At 36.5% G+C, this 24,574-nt stretch overlaps 4 protein-coding genes across 8 annotated transcripts; 1 reads left to right on the top strand and 3 right to left on the bottom strand.

Annotated features, from left to right (window-relative positions):
• The first annotated feature begins 2,198 nt into the window (after positions 1-2,198).
• Positions 2,199-3,299, top strand: LOC103322209 (SsrA-binding protein). Its single transcript, XM_008224101.3, has 2 exons — positions 2,199-2,523; positions 2,784-3,299. Exons 1-2 carry the CDS (start codon positions 2,424-2,426, stop codon positions 2,906-2,908), a joined length of 225 nt encoding a protein of 74 aa, XP_008222323.1. The 5' UTR covers positions 2,199-2,423; the 3' UTR covers positions 2,909-3,299.
• Positions 3,300-4,852: 1,553 nt separating this feature from the next.
• On the bottom strand, positions 4,853-8,217 carry BSH (transcription regulatory protein SNF5, putative (BSH)). Of its 4 annotated transcripts, XM_089047473.1 has the most exons (11): positions 8,010-8,217; positions 7,804-7,892; positions 7,601-7,695; positions 7,441-7,512; positions 7,293-7,340; positions 7,121-7,204; positions 6,971-7,009; positions 6,751-6,833; positions 6,514-6,576; positions 5,998-6,071; positions 4,853-5,339 (listed from the first exon to the last, which is right to left on the bottom strand). In XM_089047473.1, the coding sequence occupies exons 1-10, from the start codon at positions 8,057-8,059 to the stop codon at positions 6,047-6,049; spliced, it is 648 nt and encodes a 215-aa protein (XP_088903599.1). In that variant the 5' UTR covers positions 8,060-8,217; the 3' UTR covers positions 4,853-5,339; positions 5,998-6,046. The 4 variants fall into 4 exon arrangements, with proteins under 4 accessions (XP_088903599.1, XP_088903596.1, XP_088903595.1 ...); XM_089047470.1 differs by lacking the exon at positions 5,998-6,071 and having other exon boundaries at positions 7,441-7,506; positions 8,010-8,216; XM_089047469.1 differs by lacking the exon at positions 5,998-6,071 and having other exon boundaries at positions 8,010-8,215.
• Positions 8,218-12,152: 3,935 nt separating this feature from the next.
• Positions 12,153-13,451, bottom strand: IAA31 (indole-3-acetic acid inducible 31). 2 transcript variants are annotated; one of them, XM_008224098.3, is made up of 4 exons: positions 13,070-13,451; positions 12,697-12,896; positions 12,468-12,567; positions 12,153-12,383 (listed from the first exon to the last, which is right to left on the bottom strand). In XM_008224098.3, the coding sequence occupies exons 1-4, from the start codon at positions 13,300-13,302 to the stop codon at positions 12,329-12,331; spliced, it is 588 nt and encodes a 195-aa protein (XP_008222320.1). In that variant the 5' UTR covers positions 13,303-13,451; the 3' UTR covers positions 12,153-12,328. The 2 variants fall into 2 exon arrangements, with proteins under 2 accessions (XP_008222320.1, XP_008222321.1); XM_008224099.3 differs by having other exon boundaries at positions 12,468-12,564; positions 13,070-13,449.
• Positions 13,452-19,936: 6,485 nt separating this feature from the next.
• LOC103322206 (neurofilament protein-like protein) lies at positions 19,937-22,935 on the bottom strand. The gene is made up of 2 exons (XM_008224097.2): positions 22,647-22,935; positions 19,937-21,971 (listed from the first exon to the last, which is right to left on the bottom strand). Exons 1-2 carry the CDS (start codon positions 22,689-22,691, stop codon positions 20,181-20,183), a joined length of 1,836 nt encoding a protein of 611 aa, XP_008222319.2. The 5' UTR covers positions 22,692-22,935; the 3' UTR covers positions 19,937-20,180.
• Between the last annotated feature and the right edge of the window lie 1,639 nt (positions 22,936-24,574).

Genomic DNA, 24,574 nt, shown 5'->3' with positions numbered 1-24,574 from the left:
TTCACATCCCTCCAACCAATATGTCAAAGTGATGTGGAATGAATTTGGAAGTTGAGATGTTATTTTTGATATCCCAAAAGTAAGATGTCAAATAAATATTTTATTATTTTTTCTTTTCTTTTCTTATTAATTAAAAATAAATCAACACTAAAATGTAATAAAGTAATAATTTAATTTGACATATCGGGTTGAGTGTAAAGTTGTATAAGATGTCAAATTGTCATATCAGCTATTAAATTTAAATTTGATGTTTGATATTTGACATCTCTCTTAAGATACTCTGAGAGCTCACAAGCCTTTTGCAATGCAACTTCTTCCCCATCACCACCACCACCATCACCATCACTCAGTATCATCATAATCTTTGTGTCAACTATTACGTGGGTCGTCTTGTGCTTCCTATGAGTCTTTTCAACGAAAAATCCAAGAGAAAAAAAGGACAAGCATATTTAAAGAAGAAGAAAAAGGGCCCCAAGAAGTGGAAAAGACAGGCACATAGATCGGCAAAAACCAACACCATCCATTGAAAAGTTTTCAGAAAAAATCCAAAAACGAAAACCGACCATCAATTTAGTGCACAAACATGCAGCCTGCTCTGTCTACATGTGAAAACTGCCCACCAATCATCCTTCTCAGTTATTGTTTAATCAAAAGATCCACTCATAAACCATGATTAAAAAAATCTTTTATCAGAGGGTAAACTGCCATTGTGAGCATGTGAGATATGCAAAAAATCCAAGGGGGGATGCACTTTCACACTGCATGAAAATTTTACATGAGAACAAGTGCTCAGCTCAGAGACATAACAGAGCATTTTAAGTTTCTAAAACAAATATTAATCTATTGGGTTGTTGAGAGTCCAAGGAATTGGTAAACCTTGACTTAATTTAAAACCCCTTTTCTTTTTCTTAAAGTTTTAGCAACATGACCCTCTTGGGTTGCTAGAAAAACACATTATGCAAAGATGATCATGTGCCCGCTAATAGGGCAAATATTGCTGCCTTGAGACCACAATTTATCAATTTGATAATGGTAGAGTAATATCGTGACATTAAATCATGTTGCCTATGGAATGTGTGAATTCTTTTGTCAACCCATGATTAAAATCAACGCACCACTAATCCGGTTTTATTAGATATTAATCAAAGTACGGTTTGATGCCGGATGGATCCATTAATCTAAGTAACTGAATTTAAGCATAGATTAATGGGTTTAATTAGTTATAAGCACACAACATGGTTGGGTTGGGTATATGTCATGAGAGCATAATATACAGAGACTGCATATAGATTTGGCTGTCTTGGTCAGTCTTTCTGCCTAATAATAATGGATAATTAGGCCTGTTCCATAATCATGTTTAAAATATCTCACATTACTAAGCCAAGAATTTGCAGCATTTGGTTGGGGGGTTCTGGGGGCTCACTCAGTCACTCACAAATGTTAGCAGAAACACTTGGGTGTGAATTTCTCTGCCCTAGACTAAGATGAGTGACAAAAAATGTACAGTCAAAACATAACATATATAATAGAATCTCAATCATATATACAAATTTGTAACACATGTTATATTTTGCGGGAAATCTCGTTTTAAGTGACTAAAGTCATTTAAGTGATGATAAAACTCGCATGGTAACTTGGAGTCCAATTAAACTATAATATGTATTACAAATTTGAAATCTTGAATAAAAACTTGCAATATACATGCTACGTTTTAACATGACATTAATTGTCACTCATCTTATCATGCGGCGAGGATGTCCTCACCCAAGTTTTTCTCAATCGACAAGCCAAAAAAGAAGCAAAGTAATTGGCAAATTGCATTACTTCTAAGGGGGACATATAAGCATGAAATGCAATCATCATCATCAAACAAAAAGACTGTAATGCAATGCAATGTAACAGTAAAGGTGAGCAAAGTCAATTAGGTGATGTGGTCTAAAAGCCTCGGTGAAAAGGCAATTTGGTTAGCTTACTATGTGACAAAGAAAGAAGAGAGAAACAGTAAGATGGGCAAATCCCATAATATACGTCACATTCTGAAAAGTAAAGGGGTTCACGTGTTAAGGGTCTAAAGGGTAGGGAAGGGAAGGGTCTGTTTGGGAGCGTGCGCCATGTGCTTTGGTGCAGTCGGCGACCTTGGTGAGATGAGATAAGAAAAATAAAAATTTTATAAAGAAAAAAGAAAAAGAGTGATGTTCCTCTAATCTCAAAAAGCCCATCTCACGGATCTTGCCCCTCTCTTTCTCTCCACCTCCTATATATATAATATAACTATATAAATTGTTCACACCAGCTCTCTATCTCTGCATAAAAGGCGTTGAGAGATTCAAGTCATCTGGGTCCAAAATATTCTAAACTCTGCTACTGCTCTGCAACATTATCAGCTTCTACATTGATTGGAACACCAATTTTGAAAAGCACACATGGCTTCTTGGAAAAAAACCATCACATCTCCATTCAGGAAAGCTTGCACTTTCTTCAACCAGCAGCCAGGCAGAGATCAGAAGAAATCCCAGCTGCAAGGTACATACATATTTATATTACCTCATTTCTGTATATGAGAAATGTTTCTTGTCAGACTTACATTGGCAATGTAATAAGATGTTTATGTTGTCAGATTATGAATCTGGACCAGTGATATGGCTAATTCTTATTAGAATACGTGGTCCAAATTTACAGTCCGACAAGCAAGTCTATCGGATAATGGTGTATTGATGCCAATTGTATATGAGTATAATATGGAACATAGTGAGTGATGTGTTCTTCCATGATGTTATGAACAGGGAATGAAAGTAGTGTGATGGCTCTGCATGGTGAAGTGATGGCATGCTCATATGAAGATGTTCAGGTGATGTGGTCTATTCTGGACAAGTCCAAGCCCTCAGCCTGCAACATCACTGCTTCTTAACACAGATGGATGGCTAAAAAATAGGCCAATATCCATCCCCAAAAAACAAAACAAAAAAACCGAAAAAAAAAGGAAGAAAACAAAGAAAGACCCAATTCAGCAATTAGCATATCTGTGTATACCATTTGGGTCATGCTAGCTTGCATCATTTTGGTTCTCATTAATTACTTGTAGAAATGGAGGTGTTAGATGATCAACTTGTTCTGCTGTTCAAAACTACCAAGAAAAAAAAAAGATGGGGGGATTTGTGAGGCTTAATTGTAAAATTGCCCCCATTACAAGAAAGTTTTTTTAGTTTGTAATTGTTAAATGAATGAACTAGGCAATCCCTGTGATTAAAGATCACAGTGAGATTTATTAATGGAGATTTAGAAGAAAAAAAAATTAATCAGCTTCTTCTTCTTCTTGTTTCTTTGTAGTTTACCATCTTATCTCTTCTTCCTGGTCCTCAAGTAAGACTTGCAGCGTCACAATTTTGCATGGTGAACTGACTTGTTTTACTGTATAGTCCTTTTTTATTTTATTTTATAGGAAATATAGTCCAGATTATTTTTTGGAGAACTAATTCGAATAGAGTAACAGTCAGAAGTTTTTTTATGGGCAATTGACAGAACAAATCAAACAAAGTGAATGGGATTCTATGAACAAATCAAAAAGCTCCCAACTACTTTTTTCAGCTGTTTAATAAAAATCCAACACATTGCTTTTGTAATAAATATGATGTGCTTCTTGTGACTGCTCGAAAACAAATTTAATAAGCCAAACCAAAAATTTCCCATCTACTCACAATGCCAAACATGAGATAATGGCAAGTTGTTTATTATTATTACCACACAAAACAAAAATACTATTTAACGCTCGGTTTTCATCTTCATTTGCAATCTACCTTTTGAGAAAAACATATTCCAGTTGTAATGGGTATAACACTGTTTTGATATCACGCATGTCATAGCATTATTAGTTAGGCTCTTCCCATTTCATGGAAGTCTTTCTCCTATCTTTTTCCCTGTATGACAAAAATATCTGACAATTTTCACCAAAAACAAAAAGAAAATCTGACAATCAAATGCACACTACTTTTGTGATTCAAATCCTCAACCTCAAATCCAACCCCCACCACCCCCACCCCCCCACCCCAAATTACAAGTCTACCATGTTCTAACATTGGTTTTGATGCAGGTACAATTTTGAAGCTCGAGTTTTGGATAATTTGAAGACATTGAAGTTTTGGATAAGTAGAGTTGATGGAGATAGAAAAAAGATGAGTCAAAAACTTTTTTTTCTTTTTATAACCCATTTGTCATGCAACTACACAAAAAACAATAACGTGAACCTTGCATTTGTTATTAATCTTATAATCTGTCCAAAATAAATAATGGAGCTAGGAACAGTGAAGCATAAATTTTGGAGGAAACTGATGGAGCAAAGAAAATGTACCAGTTGGATCTATTAAACAAAGGTACGTCCCAGTACAAGAAGGCCGTCCTCAAAATTGTCCAGTCAGGCAGTTCCCCATATTTGATCACTTATTGGACCAATCAGACTCGAAGTCGGTGCCTCCACAAAGGGTCACACAAATTGACTATAAATTTGCATTGGTTGATTTGTGTGTACGGCCCTATAGGTTCCAATTCAGGAGTCAAAAGCAAGGAAATTTAGCTATGGGTAGGCTCCAAAGTCCATGCATTATTGGTTTGGATCGTCACTACTTTCACACTGGTAAATAAATAATACCCACCAACCTTCGTCTTCTTCTTTTTAAAACCACCATCACCAAGACTTGATGGATATGAATGAATCTGTCTTCTTCTTCTTCATCTCCTTCCTTTTAAAGATCAAATTGTCCTGTTGTGGCAAGTGGACAAATGAAGATGATATCTCAAAGCTGGTAATGAATGATAGGAAAAGTAATTGCACCAAGAATTGACTTTAGAGACAAGGGCACAAGCAAAACTGCATTTTTATGCATTTAAAATCACAATGCAAGTTATGGGAATTCCTGCAACCATTTTACACAATAGGCCTCTTACATCCAACTCTTCACGTGCCGATCACGGGACAAATGGATTTGAGAGATCCAGTGTATCCAATGGTTATAGGGAAGATTTTCCTCATATGTAGGGGGGCACCTTGCAGGCTTTGAGAAATGAACTTAGAGAACCAGAATTAGTGTCAAAATGACTGGCGAATTTTCATTATGCAGAGAATTCAGTCACCTCACGAGTCAACTAAAGTACCCTATTTCATTAGTCGTAGAATTTGGACTTCTAGTTAGTCACCTACAGGTGCCCTATGCAAACTACAAGTAAAACCCCTCACAGTCGTGTTCATTCACCGAGTAAGCCTTTCTTCTTTTGCTTGAAGGGCATCCACTTCCTCGCTAGATAGAAGATCAACAATGGGTTCGTATACATCCCACTCCTTCCTTTTCCTGATACATTTAGGAGCAAAGTGGCAAACCACTATCAGTATCTCAGTTTTAACTTTTTTCTAACTCTATCAACTAAAAGAAAAAAGTTAAACACACAGTACTGAATTTAATCATCATCAGACGGTTGAAATGAAATAAATGATGTTGAAGAGATGGAGGGGAATCAAAAACCTTGATATTGAACACATATTATAGGGGGCACTATCATTGGGAAGTACTTGTAACATTGAGCTCAACCTTGAACTTTTTTCCTTCACTTACGAGGATGAGTTTGGAGAGGCATGTAGGATCTTAATATCTATATGTATTCTAACAGGTTTAAACCCATTCAAGCAAAGTATTGACTTTAGTTTCTTCAAGAGCTTTGAAGGGGGGTAAAATATGTGAATGAAAGTTTCATTTTTCCACTGTTTATGGAGACTTTAATATGTTAAATTTACAGAGTGGTTGATACGATTTAGAGTAGCTATATGCAGATGAACCAAAATTTAATTTTCGAAATAAGTAGATACAGAACATAGGCCCATTGCCCTGTTGTCAAAGCATTTTTCTCCTTGAATTAGATAGAAACAAGAGTGAGTTGGTGATTATGAGTAAAGTTGTTGATATTGGAACACTAACAGTGAATTTCAAATGTAAGGCGTGAAGATTCATTCACCTTTAAGTTCTTCTGGCAAACCAAACACAGAAGACTATTCTTGATTGTGCTAAAAGAAGATAAGCTGTTGGGATCTGTAATGGATGGAAGATGATTTTAACCCATAGAATTATATTAAGTATGCCAACATATCTTCTGTCTTAGGTCAAGGTTGTAGCATCTCATGTGCCACGGGAAATTGATTTTAAATATTCATGAAAGAAAAAGTGTTTTGAATAAATGGTAATTTCATAGTATAGCTATCCCAGGAAGATTTACTGAAAATATATGATCTTGGTTGTCGGAAGGCCATTAAAAGTTGTCTGTACCTTAATGAAGATCCCTAGGGAATTGCGTCCCTGAACACTACTGGAAAAACTAGAAAACCAAACCTATGGAGTGAAGAGGGGCCTAAATATCAGTGGCCACAAGACAAACATAAACTCCAAAGAACAGCAATGGTAGAATTTTTAGCATAAACAATGAAGCTTTCCAATTTAAGAAATTCCCAAAACCTAGCATAGTTAGAAGACATACCGAACAACACTAGATTTGTGACCGAATAACTTCACCAGGTCCAATCCAGTACTACCTGCTTTACTGAGAGAGAGAGATTCGGAGAGAGAGTTAATGACATATATACTATCATGTAGGCTTTACAATGCATATACCCTCTTCCTATCCTAAAATAAATTGTGTTCAACAGCAAGGTGGGGTCAAAAAATAAATTTTATTCATTCTTCATTTTATTTTTAAAAAGTCAAACACACAAACCTGACTGGAGTATACTCAGCCCCTCGGCGTCCCTTTTTGCTTATTCTGTTTTCTCTTGCTGATGCTACACTTTGAACTGCAATCTAGAAGATGAAACACAAAAAAGACCACAGTAAGTGAATCCATATAAAAAAGTTCATTCACATGACTTGCATAATGTAACTCATATAAAGGTAGCATAATAAACGCATAATAGTTCAAAGAAGCAACAAAATCTAACCTCATACAGTTGTTCCCTAATTGAAAAGGCAATTGCAGGCTGGAAAATGAGAATAGCTTCTTTTAGCAAACTGAAAAGACATCAATATTCCAACTTTGACACAAACCAAAAGCCTTTGCATTTGTTTAAAAAACTGATATGATGACTTACCCCCACTTCAGGATCTTGAATACCTAAATCTGCGCAGAATGTTTTAGCAAACTCTTCAGGATCACTTTCAAAGTTGTTCAAGTCCTGAAATCCCTCGAAACGGATGAACCCCAAGTGTAAGAGAAGGAGGTATTGAAAAGATAAGATGAAACAAACGACTGTTGAAGCTCACCCATAAAAACTGGTCCCTAATAAGAGTATGGTTCACTCGAAGATCAAGCTGAGAATAACACATCACAGTTTTGTTGATAAGCCAAAAGCATTGAAAGTTTGCCACTTGCCAGTACAGATAATCAAGTTATAATAAGATAAGGGGTAACCTTAATTGGCACAATCCTCTCGCCCGGGTACATATCTTGGCCTTCCAACGACCGAAAGTCTGCAATCTGTGACTGATCAGAGAACATGGTCATAAGCTATCAGTGTTTAGTTTTCAGTAGAAACTTTGGTGGGAAAATTTGACGTAGTTGAAGTGCCAACCTGAATGGCAGAAGCCATGACTGTAATGAAACCCGGAGGAAGCTTCAAGTCTTTTGCTGTCCTTCTCGCAAACACCACAATCTCGGAGTCAGGGTCTGCCATCAATCACCACACAACAAATCCCATAATTAACTTCTGCAAACTGGGCAAGAGTCAAATTTAAAAAAATATAATTTTAAAAATGAAGAAAATCCAACTTCTACCAGATGGGTTCCAAGTGAAAGTGTCTTTGAACTTTTGGCCATCGACATCGAGGTCCAAGCGAATCGGTACTAAATTCTGGGCTGTTGGCCTGTCCATTGTAATTTGTATACATAAGGTAAATTTGGCAATAATTCGTAGAAGAAAACCAAAACACTTGAGAGAAAACGGAAAAGAACAGAAGAAGAATAAGATGCAAGAAACTCACATCCTGAACTTGACAGCGCCTTTGTAGGAACTCGACGCCTGACCTTTCATGGCTCCTCCCTTCTTCAACCAATTTTAGATTTCTTCAGTTAATTCGGAGCGGCTGACATGCCCGACCCGATTCTTCTTCTTTTCTTCGGTCCGAGTCTCGGAGATTCTTCCTCTTTGAAAAAACCCTCCTATTGCTTTCTTCCTTGCATTTTTCAACGGGCTTGACGAGCTGCGGGTAAATTTAAACCCGACCTTCCAGGACCCGCTAACAGATTGGATTGGGCCGTTCCTACCCACCAGTTAGTTGTGGATCTAAGCATAACGAGTTGATTAACAAACTAATAGATCAAAGAGCACTTCTATCTCTATGGGAAGGACTGTTACTATTCACGCCGATCATACCCGCCAGTTAGTTGTGGATAAATAAGCATGACGAGCTGGTTAACAAACTAATGGACCTAAGAGCACTTCCCCCCCTATGGGTAAGGGCAAGGTAAGGTTATTCTTATTCATGTGAATAGTGGCGCCTTGCAATTTTGTTTCCACCTTTAGAGCATTTCCAGCGGTGGGGCTTGAGGGAGGACTGGGGTTTGGGCTAAAAACATTCCAGCAGCAAAGGGAGGCTCGGGCCCAAGGTGGGACCCAGCAACAAGGGTGGCCCGAGCTCCAACCCTAGGCGAATCTTGGCGTAAGCCGCGGTCAAGCGCACGCGCTAACGTTAAAAATTTGAATGCTCACGATTGCTTCGCTAACGGTTATGTGCCACTTGTCGCGTCCTGGGCTCTTCGATCAGAATTTTTGCTCCAATCCAACGGCAGCCAATTTTTGTGCAAAAACATTTTAAAAAATCAGAATTTTTTTTTTAAATACAAAAAAATTACTAAATTTTTTTTTCTATAAATACCAACCAATACTCTTCACTTTTAACACCAAATCCTCATACATTTTCTTCTCTTTCTACTATTATTCACTTTCTACTCAATCTTTTTTTCACTTTCAAGTTGTATTTTTCTCTATCATATTATGGGTTCTTCTAGTGAAACCGGAGAGGCATGGAGCATGATGGAAGATGTTTTGTTGTGTGAGTATTGGGTCGAAATTAGTCATTGTCCTGTAAGGGGCAATGAGATGAAATCTCAACATATGTAGAGAAAAATTCATACCGAATTTTGTGAAAGATCGGGGGGTTCAACTCGTATGAAAATGGTATTATCTAGTAGGTGAAAAATTCTCAATAAAGAGTTGGAAAAATGGAGAGATGCCTTAGCAAAAGTGATGGACAACCATAGAAGTGGGGAAAATCTTAGCAATGAGGTAAATTATTTGTAATTTTCGTTTTATTAATTTTAATGTCATATTAATTTTTATTTAAATGTTTCTTGCTATTTCTATATTTTGTTAATATTTCTTGTATTTTCAATATTTATTTAAATGTTTCTTGCAATATCTATATTTTTTTAAATATTTCTTACATTTCCAATAAATTGTTAAAATTTCTTGCATTTTCATTATTTTGCTTATATTTGTTGCATTGCCAAGCCAATATTTTTTTTTAAAGTTTCTTGCATTTTCAATTTTTTATATAGATTATGCAAGCACAAATGTGGTATGGTGCTACTGGGCAAGGCAAAAAAGTATTCAACCATACCCAATGTTGGGAGGCGGTGAAGAATTGTAAGAGATTCCGAATTATTCCAACGGGTCCGACGGTAGTCTTGAACGAGACGCCACTTCATGAGACACCGACATCGGATTCACCTATGAATTTCCCGATGATTCAAGACTCACCCATCGAAAAGGAGCCAAGGCCTATTGGGAGGAAGGCGGCGAAGGTGAAGAGATGGAGTAATTCTACCAAGAATGCATCTAAATTTTTGGAGGAACTTTCAAAGCACCAAGCTATGAGAATTGAAATGGACATGAAACAACAAGAGCACGATATGGCAATTCAACTAGAATATGCAAAAGAAAGGGAGTATGTCCGCAATGAAAGGGAGTATGTACCCTGAGAATGTCTATGTCTGTCCATATTCGGGCCACGGCCTTCTTGTGAACCACGACAGCTCTAGTTTTCTTCCTTCAGCAAAGCAATGGCTATGCCAAGTTACTCATCTAGTTCTCTCTGCGCCCTTTCGCTTGCAGCCCGTCTACACATTCTTTCTCTAGTTTCTCGCTCTTGCCTCTCCAAAACCTCTTGCATGTCTGCCATTGAAAATGGAGAATGAAATCTAAAATCTAAGAAATGGAAATGTAGAGAAGATCTTGTGTGGGAGATATGATCTGAGCATCTGGTTTTATAAAAAAATTTAGGCAGATAGATATGACACATGGTGCAATCTTAGAGGGTGAAAATCTTATCTGAAATTTGAAATTTGAAATTTATCTGAAATTTGAATTTCGAAATGAATCTGAAATATGACATTTTGAATTTATCTGAAATTTGAAATTTATCTGAAATTTGAAAACAAAAATCTTATCCGATATGAATAGTATTGACACGTAGGAACCCAAAAATCTTATCCGAACATATTATCTAAATTAATTGTTTAAGTAAACAAAGTTGTGAAAAAAACAAAAAAATGAATAGTATTTGTCATGGCAAACCTAAACTGTTGGAAACATACTTTCTGGAGGGGCTAGGTAGCCACTATTCAAGTGAATAGTAGCTACCCTAGGGCTCCCCTTGCCATGGCAAGGGGCTAATTGTTGGAAATGCTCTTATGGGAAAGGGTAAGGGCAATTACTATTCACTTTAATTTATTTTTTATTTTTTATACTTAAACGATTAATTTTGATAAAAATTTTGGATAAGATTTTCAGTTGCCACGTGTCACTATTTATTATAAAATTCTCATCTCAAATTTCATATTAAATTTTATGATTAAATTTTTGAATAAGATTTTCGGTTGTCACGTGTCCATATTTATTATAAAATTCACATCTCAAATTTCATATAAAATTTTCGAATAAGATTTTCGATTGCCAAATGTCCATATTTATTTTTTCATTTTGTGCATTTAATAAGTTATTATTATATATGTATCTAACTGTGATTTGCACAAAAGAAGCAAGGAGGAATAGCTCCTTCCCATTGTAGATTGCCAAGATGGCATCATCATTGATGAGGATGACTTGGTAGCTAAACTGCCTAAACTTGGTGGTCATACCATTTTAGTCAATAAGAAAGAGCAGTGCGCCATTTGCAATTTGCCAAAAGAAAAGAAAAAAGAACCAATTTAGGTTCTCTCTCTCTCTCTCCTCATGTGGCAGCTTAGAGGTTGGTTCACCTAATAACATTACTCTTCTGCCTGCACTAATTGAAATGGCCTGCAAAGAATAACAAGAAGAATAAACAAACAAACAAATACGTCCTCTCTCGCTCTCTCCTTTCACAGTCTGACTTGTGTGCAAATATACCTACCTGCCTACCTACATATATATCTACAAAATATACACTGGGATGAGATTATGAAGAAAAGCTTCCTATTGCTTTCGAGGCACCACATGACCACGTTTCACGAAATTGGGTGGTCAATATTTGCACCTGTTAACATTATTATTAGGATCAAAGTTATGATGCTTGCTTTGCAACTTTTATCTATCTTTTGAATTGATCTCTCTTCTGCAATCAAAACCATAGGAATCATGAGCATGATGGCGTGCACGTCTAACAAGCTCACACAACACAAGCCGGAACACGTGTACCCAAAGGGTCTTTGATTGAGGATCTATCACAGTTTGATAATCATCATCATCATCACGTATAGTTAAAGGCTACAAATCTTCTTGTCAAAACAAGGGAAGTGAACGACAAGGTCTTGAGTAGCTTGTCTGATCACGTCACACGTGCGATCACTCTCTCAAAAAATAAAAAATAAAAAGAGGGTTCTTGTTTCGTGATAATGATCGTACGGATGATGTGGTCGGGCCACTTCATCTAAGAATTTATCGACACGAAGACCACATCCCACCTAATAATGCGAAAGCACACAAGAAAAAATGAAGACCATTATCTATGGTCCCATATTAGCAAACCTTCCCTACCCTCATAGCAATTTTTCAAAAGCTTCATGTTGTTTTCCCTTTACTTTTACTTATAGAATAATTGGCTCCATAGAGAAAAGGAACGAAGAAAACAAAAGCAAAAAAAAAGTCTACAAATACAACTGTTATTATATTTGATAATGTACACAATATTGGATGCAGCCCCAAACTATGTATTAATCTGAATTTCTTTTGAGTATATAGTTATGAACCACCACTAAGACAAAACTGTATCAGGGCAGAGTATATCTGCTAACTGAGTCTGAGATGACCAAAAAAAATTAACTAACATCTGTCTGCTCTGGTGATCTTCAATCTTTTCACAGTTGTCAAGAATATCCTGTGTACCAACCCCAAAATGAGAAACAAAATGTAAGGAAAACAATTATGAAAAACATGGAGAATCAAAAGTTGGTAAGCTTACTCCCAAGGCACATCTCCAACCAGCATCCAATCTCCTTCTTTATCTTCATAAGTCAGCACATGATATTTGTCTGAATGAACATGATTTTCCTCAGGACCTGCTTCCAGATGGAAATAGCATTGAAGCTTTTCTTAGTCAAATACTGTGACCAAAATAAAATGAACCCAACTATGATTTGATTTGATCTCATGATGGGAGGTCCTAGAATTTGTGTTTAAGAACAACTTACATAGAATGGTGGCCTTGAACATGAGGCTAAGAGTTGTAATCAAAGCAGCATAGCCATCATGTGCAAACAGATTCAGTTTTCTACCAATTGGAATGCCTTCCATGTAGACCTTCACAAATAAGGAGGGATGGTCTGCTTTTCCTGCAAGTCTGCTCCTCAAGATAGATTTGATTGGTGGCCAGTTTATCAGTGCTTCCTCCCTGAAATGTCAACTTTGAGTCAAAACATACATACCAAGTTACAACCACAAAAGTTGATCAAGAACAAATTTTGGGAAAAACCCAAGAAAACTTTTCCCTTCTTCTTGTTCTTAAAAAAATATAATAAAATAATTTGTACATTGGTTGGTTCAATGAATGTGATATTAGCATACCCTGGGGTTGAAGTGGAAGACAAGTCACTGTGATGAGAGGGGGAGATGCTGAGGCCAAGTCTTAGATCAGTGCTCAAATCTGTTCTTGTGTTGATATGACTGTTACCATAATTGCCATTGATTTTCTGAGAAAGAGAGGAAGAAGATGATGAGCCAGCAGGCACAGGAAGAAGAAGATCAGGATGGCTGCTGCTATCTATTGAAGAAGATGATGAATGTGCAGCTCTTCCCATTTTCTACTCAGATATTAAGACTTCAGAGAGAAAAAGCCGCTATCTCAGGCCATGAATCTCTGTGTATAATATATATATACACACACAAACTACCCCAGAAAAAAAAGAGAGGGAGGCAGGCAGAGCCAACTCCCAAACAAATGAACTAGTCATAAGAAGACTCTAGTCAGTTTTTTTATCATTGATTTTGCTAGCAGGGTGGGCCCACTATGCCCACTCAGCATATCCTACATGGCTTTTTCTTTTATTTAAAAAATTTGATTAGTGTCAAAACCACATTAGTCGTAAGGAGGAGTTGCTCTTCAGTTTTAAGAAACCAAACTTTATTACAAGCAATATTAAATTAGGACTCAAAGAATCAAACCTAGTACCTCAGATATAGGGGTAAATGCCCTTATATACTTGATACAAGCCCCTTGTTCAATTTAATTTATTTTTTCTTTAGTTCAAGAATCAAACAACACATAGAGAAAAACAAAAGTAACCACCACCTACTCAGGGCCTAAACAGGTGGAAAAAGTTCTGAAGTATTTAATTAACTTAAAAGAAGTAACTTTAATTAATCTATTTTACCAGAGAAAGAAAACTTACGTACTTGTTCTGTTCTTATGGATATTTACTGATCATCTCCTCAAAAGGAGAAATTTTTACTGCATTTTTCTTTTCATATCTTATTTCTATATCAACATTAATCATGCTGCATGTTGGCAATCGAATTGCATGCAGGCCCTCCTTGATTATAAAGTGGAGAGTAGATAAGTGTTAATTAAATCACATTTAATGTCCCCACTTCCAGAGTTGTACAAGTTTTGAAGAGGTTGCCTCCCAATCAAATTGAAATTAGTCAGGCTTTTAATTCATGTTCTGAGTTTTTGCTGTCAAGGAGAAATGTTGTGTTCCATGGTTGGTGTGTACGTTTTTGTGACTTCTTAAAAGAATGACGGATTGTCTATGGAACTATGGTGTAGCCAAAAAGAAAGAAAGAAAGAAAAAAATCAAATTTGATTGGGTAACGAAGAGACGTACCTGCTAAATTGCAATTAGTTTGATTCGATCTGAGAGCTATATACAAAAGAAACTTGTAATATTTTATTTTGCAGAAGTTATATTGTACTATACAATGTGTTTTTCTGTTGACATGAAATTAAGTTATGGAGAGAATTGGGTGTACTAATGATGGCACCCATAGGGCTATAGACAACTTAGGCACATACTTGGGTTGTGTCTCCTTTGCCAATAATATTTGTGTATGTTAAACAAATTTTAGACCCTTCTTAATCCAAAATTCCAGACAAACAGGACCAACCAAACAAAGAAACTTGATGGCCAGACAACTGTTTCTTTTAGCATCCTTTTTTAAAATAATAAATAAATAAACACGAAGTGCAGATGAGAAAGCAAAGGGAGTTGCCTAGTGCCTAGTGGAGACAAAGAAGAAGATATTTAAAGTTACAAATCCAGACTTTGGAGAGCAGATGATCTGCCCTCCTGCACTTTTTTTTCTTTCTTTCTCTTTTTATACTTTTTAAATTCTCTTTCAGGATTTAATTATTATTAATCGGAGTATATTTTATGATTAAACACCTAATAAACATGATTTATTTAAAATGGTTTTAATAGGTCTCCTTCTTGGGACAGCCTTCTGCCTTCACGCTTCAGCCATGCACACACACCTTGTCCCTTCACATTAATCCCTCTGCTCTCATATAGACTCCACCAATTAATTATTTATATTTATAATTGTAATAAAGTGAAGTGATTGCTTTCCCACCACCACCCATCAGACAAAATTTATAAAATCATCATCTACCGCCTTCAATACATCTTGTTGGCATTGGCAACACGCTCTCCTCCCTTAAATTACATACATATCTCACGTGATTTAACGCAAAATTGGACCTTAATTTTGTTGGCCCCTTTGAACACTTGATTGGCAAAAAGAAGCAATTTTGAAAAGCTATTCGACATGAAATTTAGTAGATAAGAGAGACTTGTACATACATCACGTTGATGTGTAAGTAATTATTAATCGTTGATATATATAAGATCACTTACATTAACGGTTGATATGAGCGAATGTTATATATCTATAGAAGACACCGGATGAAATTGAACTATTTGCTATTGGTAATTATGATAATGGAAGAGGTTAAAAGGGACATTAAAGCAATTGAAAGGATGAAACTGGGGAGACAGAGATGGACATGAGGTTTGAAACTTAAAACAAAGTCTTAAAAGTCGTAGGAGGGTCGATGAGGTGTTTGATAAATTGTTTCAAAGACTTTTGAACTAATCCGAGACGTCTCTCAAAAGCGAAGACATGAGCTCAACTTTATGAAACATGCAATCAACTAAATTCCGCACCCAACGCCTATAAACCTACCTCTCTCTCTCTCTCTCTCTCTCTCTCTCTCTCTCTCTCTCTCGTCTGTAAAATTATTCCAAAAATATTTAATACATGCACATGGGCCTCTAATACACGTGCAAAAAGAATGCGGGATTAAATTAATTATTTTAGAATCAATATATATGCTTTCACAAATTATTGTTTCAAGTTTAGCCCTCCTCACACACGACCAGTTATCATGTGTTTGTAATCATCCCCTTAATTTGAGAAGTGTCCGTGACCTGATAGTTCCTACTAGTGCTCATGACATGGTGAAATTTCAAATAAAACCGTTGACGCGTTTGAGCACATAGTGAAACCCACAGACATCAACAATTCATAAGTGAGCTTGTGATCACAACATGTTATCAACATTCTTTCCTGGTTTGAGTAAAGTCTTATCTGCCATGCATAATGCATTACACGAGAAATCAATGTTCCATGAGAACAAACAGTCCAATTATGTTGTTTCGTTCCAACATTCCAACAATGTGATCTTTTAATGTGTCATGGGTTATCTATTTATGTGACCAAGGACATCTGCCACAAGTCATATAGTTTGTCTAAATGCATTAAAAAATTTGTTTGCATCATACAAGAGTCCTGTTGGCAAGCGTCACAGACGTGAAGCATAATATAAGTCTGGATCTCAAACCAAAACAGAGGTAGATTCCTGCCCCTCCCCTTCAAATGTCGGGACCGATTTAGCACGCAGTATTGATGATCACATTTGTAACAGAGGAAAGCTACGGCCATGTCAATTCTATCTGTTTGAAAACTCATATGTATTAGATATGTACTTAAAATGTGATACAAATAGCGACATCAGTTGGTAAGAAATTTATTTGTTTGGAAAGAGAAAAAGACTAAGAGAGAGAGAGAGAGAGAGGGGTAATGGGGGGACAGGCAGGCAAGCTTGGTGGTGAAGAAAGGTAAGGGTCCAAGGGGAGAAAGAGGGACTTGAGGGGAGAAAGATTTGGGTTGTAAACCAACAAAAGAAAGAAGGGTAAAAGAAAAGGTTGTTCCCCCAATGTTGCTTCGGTCTGGCACAGTGGCTTTGCCAATACACATCTTTCTCTTGCTCCAATGACATTGATCTTCATCTTATCACTTTGTGTACATCTCAAGCATATAATATATTATATATATGCCATATATCCACCATATATAAGCTTGGGAAAGCTTTAGCTCCTCCCACTTACAATTAGTTCCAACCCGGACCAACCATTAGCTCCCAACATCTAATTACCACTGCCCCCATTGTCACCTACAATGTCAGTTTTCTATTTATTTATTTTTTTCTTTCACGTCTCAAAATTTATGAACCCAATAAAGGCCGCTAGATAGATACTGAAGAAGAATTTTTTATTTTTTTTAACAAAAAAAATATAATTAAAAAAAAAAGAAAAAGAAGAAGAACCCTTTTTTTTCTCTCTTTGAACTTTATTCTGTGCCTCCTGAATGGTCCTAATCTACTACATATAGAGCTTGATCTGGTTTCTTTTTTGGGTCCTTTTCATTCTCAGTCAAATATAGGAAGGTGTTTGAGTTACTGCCTCGCTGGTGTGGGGCACGATCCTTTTTCTAGGCTTGCTTTGTGGAGTTTTCTCTGTGCTGTACCTATATGTTAGGTGGGCAGGTGACCTTTAGCTAATTTATTCTGAAAATCACGACCATCAAATCAAATCCTATTCCTTTAAAGAGAAAACACACCTAGTCCCAATGTTCTTTGAACGATACTACAAATGCCACAAACTGAAGAGAAGAAAACACCTCAAATAACATTTTTATAGAATTTCATTTCTGTTTTATTCTCATATGGGGAACTATTATTGAAGAATATAAAGTTCCACATCGAAATTTACTAAATAAAATACAACATATAATGAATAATTTCACTGCTAACATCACTAATGTCTTTTGTTATAAAACCCCATAAATATTAGGTTTTGTAGATGGTTAAGTTAATGACAATATCAGTGAGTTTTGTAGGTGATATGTTTACCCTTTGGATTAACTTTCTTTATGTGAGCGTGCCACGGTTAGTAGATAATACCCTAACAGATTTAAGTGACTTTATATATTAGCACCCCAAACAATAGAATTTAAACAAACGATTGTGATTCTGGGTGTGAAGACTTCACAATTTATCTAGACAAATATGGTCAGCAAAGCAAAATACACTGATTTATGGATAACATAACAAACAAATCCAAGCAGAACTGTCTGAAGCACAAGTATCAGATGAATCTCTAAATCTACTACTTCTTAGAGGTGTTTAACTTTGACTTCTGCTTGAAACAATAGTCGCAATGATGACTTATGATCAGGCTGGACTAGATTTTGTTGACTGGACTAAATGTTTATATACTGGAATTGCACGTTAGCATCTTCAACTAATATGGATTGGCTACAAATCGATACCAAGTTTGAAGTTGGCAAAGCTATAAACTAGTTGAGCCTTGAAGAGGCTGGGAAAGTGATCAGAACTACACGTGGGTACATGTTCTGGTTGATTCTAAATTATCTGGAAGCTATCTAGACTACTTCAAGACATTAAGATGTCTTTGGAAAATTTGTTCAAGTTCTCATATAATAAAATACCTGACTTCTGCCTGTTTTATCTAATTTTCTTAACCAAATTTGTAAGAGAAATTATTCTCTTTTGAATTCTACCTAATTTACTATGTCTGGTTTACGAGAGAAATCTTGTTTTCTTCTTGGTTTTCTAAACTTCTTCTTGAGCTAGATTGCTTCTAAAGGAAGATTGCTTGCTTGCTTTTGGTAATTGCAAGATTGTATGACCTTTGATTTCTTTTGATCAATCTAGACTGATTGTTGAGTTTTTGTTTGATTGGTTGGTTGATTTTCTCCACTGCAGACACTCTTGTATTTATAGAAGAAAAAGTTATGCTAAAGAAATCTGGATATTATAGTTTTAGACTATCCTCCATTTAATGCATAAGTGGCAAAAGTTCTGTGAGTTCAATGCATTAATCAATTTTGGCATCTATTCATCAATGTTCCTGAATGCCTCCTGATCGTTCCTTTTATAACAACCTAGCTGAAGTGAGCAATAATGCAGATTGTTCCAACGTTGGTACCATAAATATCCTAGTATCCTAGTGGAAGAAAAGAAAAAACTAGTGATTTTGCAATAAATAGCCGTGTCTTTTTAACTAAAGCAAGTCTCACCTTACTTTCCAGCTTTTAAGGTCATAAATTTTCTTTGGATTTTAGCCACCAACGATGAGGGTTTACCCTGACAAAACCTTAGCCACTAATAAACTGTGATCTTTTGGGAAAAAAAAACTATTATAAACAGCTTTGATTTTTTTGAATTGAATTACCATTGGTGGTAACTTTGTTTCTCAACTGTCAAAAATGTGAATTAGCTTAAATTGATTCCCAATAGTTGAATAGTATGGGCTTTTCACCATCTTTTGGTAAACTAAAGCCCAATGCCATTTTGGAGAGTGAATCCAATACTTGTTTCACGTTGGCATGTATATTTCAAGCCCAAACAGGATCGTTAGCCTATCTCTTCAAAATTTAACAGCTAATTGCTGGTTTTTATTTATTTATTTTTTATATTTTAGATTCTTTGCTAAATGCCCCTTAAATGGGAAATTGAAAAAGAAAAACATTAGAGGTTGGATGCGCTAAGCAAATCTCTGGGTACATTTAGAAGCACTCAAGTAAAAAATCAGAAATGGGCCCCAAAGAAAAAAATTATCCATAATTATTAGCTGCTCAGCCCACCTGTGTTTGGACATAAAATGTCCATTCTAAACTTCGGCCAAGCAAAACTCCAAGCCTTGAGCCCAATTCATAAATAACTCCCTCAAAAATTATATAGTGAAGGTCTTATCTAAGACCCTTAGATGAGACCCTATCTTTTAATTATTGGATAAAATGACTCTTTAGGGTAGTAGGGTCTGTTTCGTTCAATTCTAAATTGAGTACCAATAAGCGAACAATGAAGTATATACCACTTAAATAATGTTTCATAAACAAGAGGCTTGTAGTTGAAGTGATTGAAAGTAGTTATCCTTGCACTTTAGGTCTTGTGTTTGAAGGTCACAAAAAAAATATCAATATGCATTAGATACTTTATTTAAGTTGTAAGGTTTTTACTAACACGCAGATGTAATCCCTGCTAACATTTCTTTGGATCATTATAGCAATAAGGCAAACAAACTTTTGTCATTTCCAGAAGTAATTTTACATGTGAGATACCAATCTATAGCTTAAAAAAAAATTAATAAACAAATCAATATAATGTCAATTACATGTCACACACATGACTCACCAAAACAAACACAAGTAACACCTTGTACCTATGATGAAAAGAGCTAAGAAAATCTAGCAAATCTCACACAAAACAAAACGCATGGTCTTTGCCCTCCTGTATGTCCTCACAATTCCGGAGGCAAGCACATGAGGAAACACCAGATCAATCAATTACACCACAGGTTTCACTGCATGGAATCTACACAGTGAAAAAAACCTCCATATATAAACCATCTTTCTCTTGACAAAACTTACTTGACAGGTTCTTCTGCTTTGACTTCAGGTGAGGGACTTTTGAGCTGGGAGATTTCCCAATGATAGCTTTCTTCACCTTCACAATAGATTGCTTCACCTTTGATATGATGCCACCTGATTGCTTTTGTGCTGCTTTCACTGAAACATCTTGCTTTTCCTGATCTTTGGAAGCCTCAAGAGTCTCAGGCTCAGTTTTTGACTCATTTGCAGTTTCTTCTGTATTTTCCAACTTACTAGCATCATCCACAGTCTTGGCTTCTCCTACAGGTTCAACAATGGCAGAAGGCACAACCACCTCTTCATTCTCTTTGATGTCCTTGTACACATCTTCTTTGACCAGTACTTCTTTAGCCTCACCCAATTCTCTATCTGCAACTTCTGCAACATTTTCAAGCTTATTGTCATCCTCAGTTTTCTTTGCCTCAGTCTTTTCAATTTTCTCCTCAGTTTCTTGTTCTGTTTTGACAATCTTTTCTTCTTCCACTGCAGCATTTTCACTCACCTCAGTCTCATCCTTCAACAACTTTCCAACCTCATCAACCACACCTGCTTCTTTCTCTGTATTCTCAGCAACATGAGATACTTTTTCATTTGCTTGAGCTTCCTCAATGGCTGGGACAGAGCTTTCAGTGGCAACATTTTCTTCAGGCTTGAGTACCTTCTCAATATTTCTTTCCATCTCCAATAAAACTTTCAACTGTTCATGTGGTTTACCCTCCACTTCATTTACTGTTTCTGAATCTTTGACAAGAGATGTTTCCAAGGTTTCCTCCACTGCCTGACCAGCTGCTTCAGTTGATTGATCAGCCTCAGAAGCTTCAACCTTTGGCTTCTCATCATCTATCTGTTTATCAACTGGCTCAGTAGCTGGCTTCTCCTCTGGTTTATTCTCTTCTGCTTCCATTGCTTTTGTTTGCTCTGCTTCTTTCTCAACTGCCGCAGTTTCAATTGTCTCCACTAGTTTATTCTCATCTGCTTCAATAGTTTCTGCCTTCTCTGCTTCTTTCTCAGCTTCTTCAATTGCTACTTCCTCCACTGGTTTGTTTTCAGCTGCTTCAATAGTTTCTGACTTCTCTTCTTCTTTCTCAGCTTCTTCAGTTGCTACTTCCTCCACTGTTTTGTTTTCAGCTGCTTCAATAGTTTCCGCCTTCTCTGCTTCCTTCTCAGCTTCTTGAGTTGCTACTTCCTCCACTGGTTTGTTTTCAGCTGCTTCAATAGTTTCTGCCTTCTCTGCTTCTTTCTCAGCTTCTTCAATTCCTACTATCTCCACTGGTTTATCCTCAACTACTTCAACAGTTTGTGCCTTCTCTGCTTCTTCCTCAACTGCTTCAGTTGCTACTTTCTCCACTGGTGTATTTTCAACTGATTCAACTTTCTCCACTGGAACATTTTCAATTGTTAGACTCTCATCTGCTTGGCTTTCAACAGCTTCACTGGCTGAGTTTTTTGTGGTTGATGCTTCTGGATCCTGATCAGAACTCTCAACCTCTTTCGCTCCTGCTTCGACTGGAACGTGATCAACCTGGCCCTCGACAACGATAGGGTGCTCCGTCTGGTTATTCTCTGGTGTTTCTTCAGACATACTTGAAATTAACTGAGACTCTGAACCATCAGATTTCTCTGCTAGAACTACAAGATCTTCCTTTTCATCCTTTTTTCCATCATCCTTGGATGGAAGACTTTCAATCTCTTTGCTTGCATGTGTTATTTCTTCATGCACCTTTCCCTCAATTGGCTGCCATAAAACAAAATGATATTAGCTGCAACATAACATGACCAAAGAATAGAACACACAACCAATTTCGAATCATACTAACAGATTGGTAAAAACAACATCCACAAATCAAGAAAGCCTCATGAGACTTAAATTATTAACATATTGCGAGTTTTCTACGCATTGATCCGTGAGTTAAATGAAATGAAAGTTGGAGCCAGACAAATTGTACAATTGAACTGCCAAAAGAAATAAATTAAAGAGTCTAAGTTCCATAGAAAAAACAGAAACATATTACACACAAACATATTACAAACTAATCATACATAGCCGGAGAAGGGGGCGCTCTTCAAACAGCTTTAAAGCAAAAACTCAATATGTTTCTTCTACCAATATCTACTGAAGCACAGTGAGTTGCAAGTAAAACTACCAAAATTGGAAGGTTTCATACACAGAAACAAGTTTGGTCATGGAAGAACAAAGCCAGTCTAACTGTGGCTTGAAAGTGCTTGCATATCTAAACAAACATGCAAAGAGTTATATACATATCATGCACTAAACCTACACATATCAAGCACTAAACCTACACATATCAACTCCTCTGTCGGTAAAAATAATGAAATATATACACACACACACACACAACATCTAACTAAAGAAAGAAATAGAACAGTTGTAAAAAGTAAGCAGGTTTACCTGATCATCAGCAGGAACAGATGCAACAGTAGTCTCAGTAGACATGATGGCTATGGGATGAGATTCAAGAAGAAGAAGAAGAAGAAGAAGAAGAAGAAGAAGAAAAAGAATAGTGCTTTACTTTGCCAGTTGAGTTTCAAGAAACAGAGAGGCAAATAGAAATGAAAGGATAAAGAGCATGCATCCTATATATTTATATATACATAAAAATATATATTTGAGAAAAGCACTTGACAGAGGGGTTTGTCACATGAGCTGGTTAGGCATGTATGAAGGCGTCACATATCACACTAATCCCAGAAGACCCAGCCTTAATCATATTTAAATAAACACATAATCGAATAACACTTTAAATATTATTCAGTCTCCTTTCTTCTATATGTACATGGTGGCACGCACAAAGCCAACCCCCCCTCTCTCAGTCTCAGACTTTATCATTTCAGGTGTATTAATATATTTATATTGGTAAATAGTGAGGATTCACACAAATTTACAGATCAAAAATCTACCTAGCATTCAGGCCTTGGCATGCACCAGGCTTGCTGCTGACAGCTTGTTGGTTGTTTTTGGGAAGTTTAGATTTTGACCAGAAAGTTCAAAGCTTCCTCCCCCAACTTGGGCTTGAAGGTTCAGAAAAAAAGTAATAGTCTTTGGCATGTTATCACAGAAAGTGATCATGATCTTCTACTTAAATGATTTCTTTTTTCTCTTCTCTAAGTACAGTTATTTAGATGTTTAATTAGTTCCCATCCCACAGAATGACCAGCCTAAAGTGTTTCAAATAGCATAAAATATATGATAAAGTCTTAATCAACAACCGCCTTTAGAATTGAAAGCAAAGCAACCAATATTCTTAGGGATGCAACAGAGAATGTGAAGTTGTTGATTGGCTTGCCAGCTTATGAACAGATAGACAAATCAACCGACTATGGAGTTGTATTCTTCAGGAATATTTAATCAAGATTTTGTAATCTAAATAGATATGGGGATTGTTTTCTTATAATTATATATTATTGATACAAGTAATAGTCTAAACTAATTTAAGTTACGGGAGAAAATCGAACTTGTGTGTAAAGAGGCAAATTTATTGTCCTAACCCACGTCTGATTCTTATAATTATTAATTATCATTACCAATGTGACATAACAGAACAAAACATGTAGAAACTTAGTGAAATACATTATTGTTTTTGGGGCGAGGATGGATAATAAAAGCAAGTTCCAAAAGCTTCTCTGAGGGAAGGGGTGAGGATAGACAGAAAGCAGGGTATGCCAAGAACCCCACGTTGTCAACTGACCCAAGAGCATGTGGAGAGGCAGGGGCCAGTCCACCTTTTCTTTTCTCAAGAAAATGGACCACTCACTTCTCCCTCCCTGCTGCTTTATATCTAATATATGATCTTTCTATAACCACGTTATAATTGCCCAAGAGAAAAGGCAAGTGATTAAGCATTTGATATGTGTCACTTATTAATGTTGACCTACTTGTACATGTAGCATATGACCTTAGTTTAGACGTGAGATTGTAGCTCTTGTGGGCTAAAGGCCAAATACGTTCATTCCCTTTGCAATTGGGACTTGGAAGGCACTCGTCCAGTTGTCCAGGCAATTGGCAAACATGTTTTGTCAGTGTCCCTTTGAAAAACTTCGATACACATATTTTTTTATCCGTCTTTCTCAAGTCAAGTGATGAGAGGGATATAATGAGGAGGGTATGAAATAAAATCTGGATATGTAAGTTTTTCTCCATCTAGCTCTCAGAGCTCCCAAGTCTGGCATATGCTATGGCGCCAATACGCTCATGAATCATGTTGCCCTAGATCTCAAGTCAGTTTGTCAATGCAAGCACATAGTTTGAATATCTATATCTCAATAGCTGTAAATTGCTCTCTGGCTGTGGATACAGGGCCCATTCATTCATTGTGCTTA

This window comes from Prunus mume, linkage group LG2 (genome assembly GCF_029339155.1).
Source record: "Prunus mume cultivar Tortuosa linkage group LG2, ASM2933915v1, whole genome shotgun sequence".
NCBI lineage: Eukaryota > Viridiplantae > Streptophyta > Magnoliopsida > Rosales > Rosaceae > Prunus > Prunus mume.
This window is presented reverse-complemented; position numbering and strand designations above follow the sequence as displayed.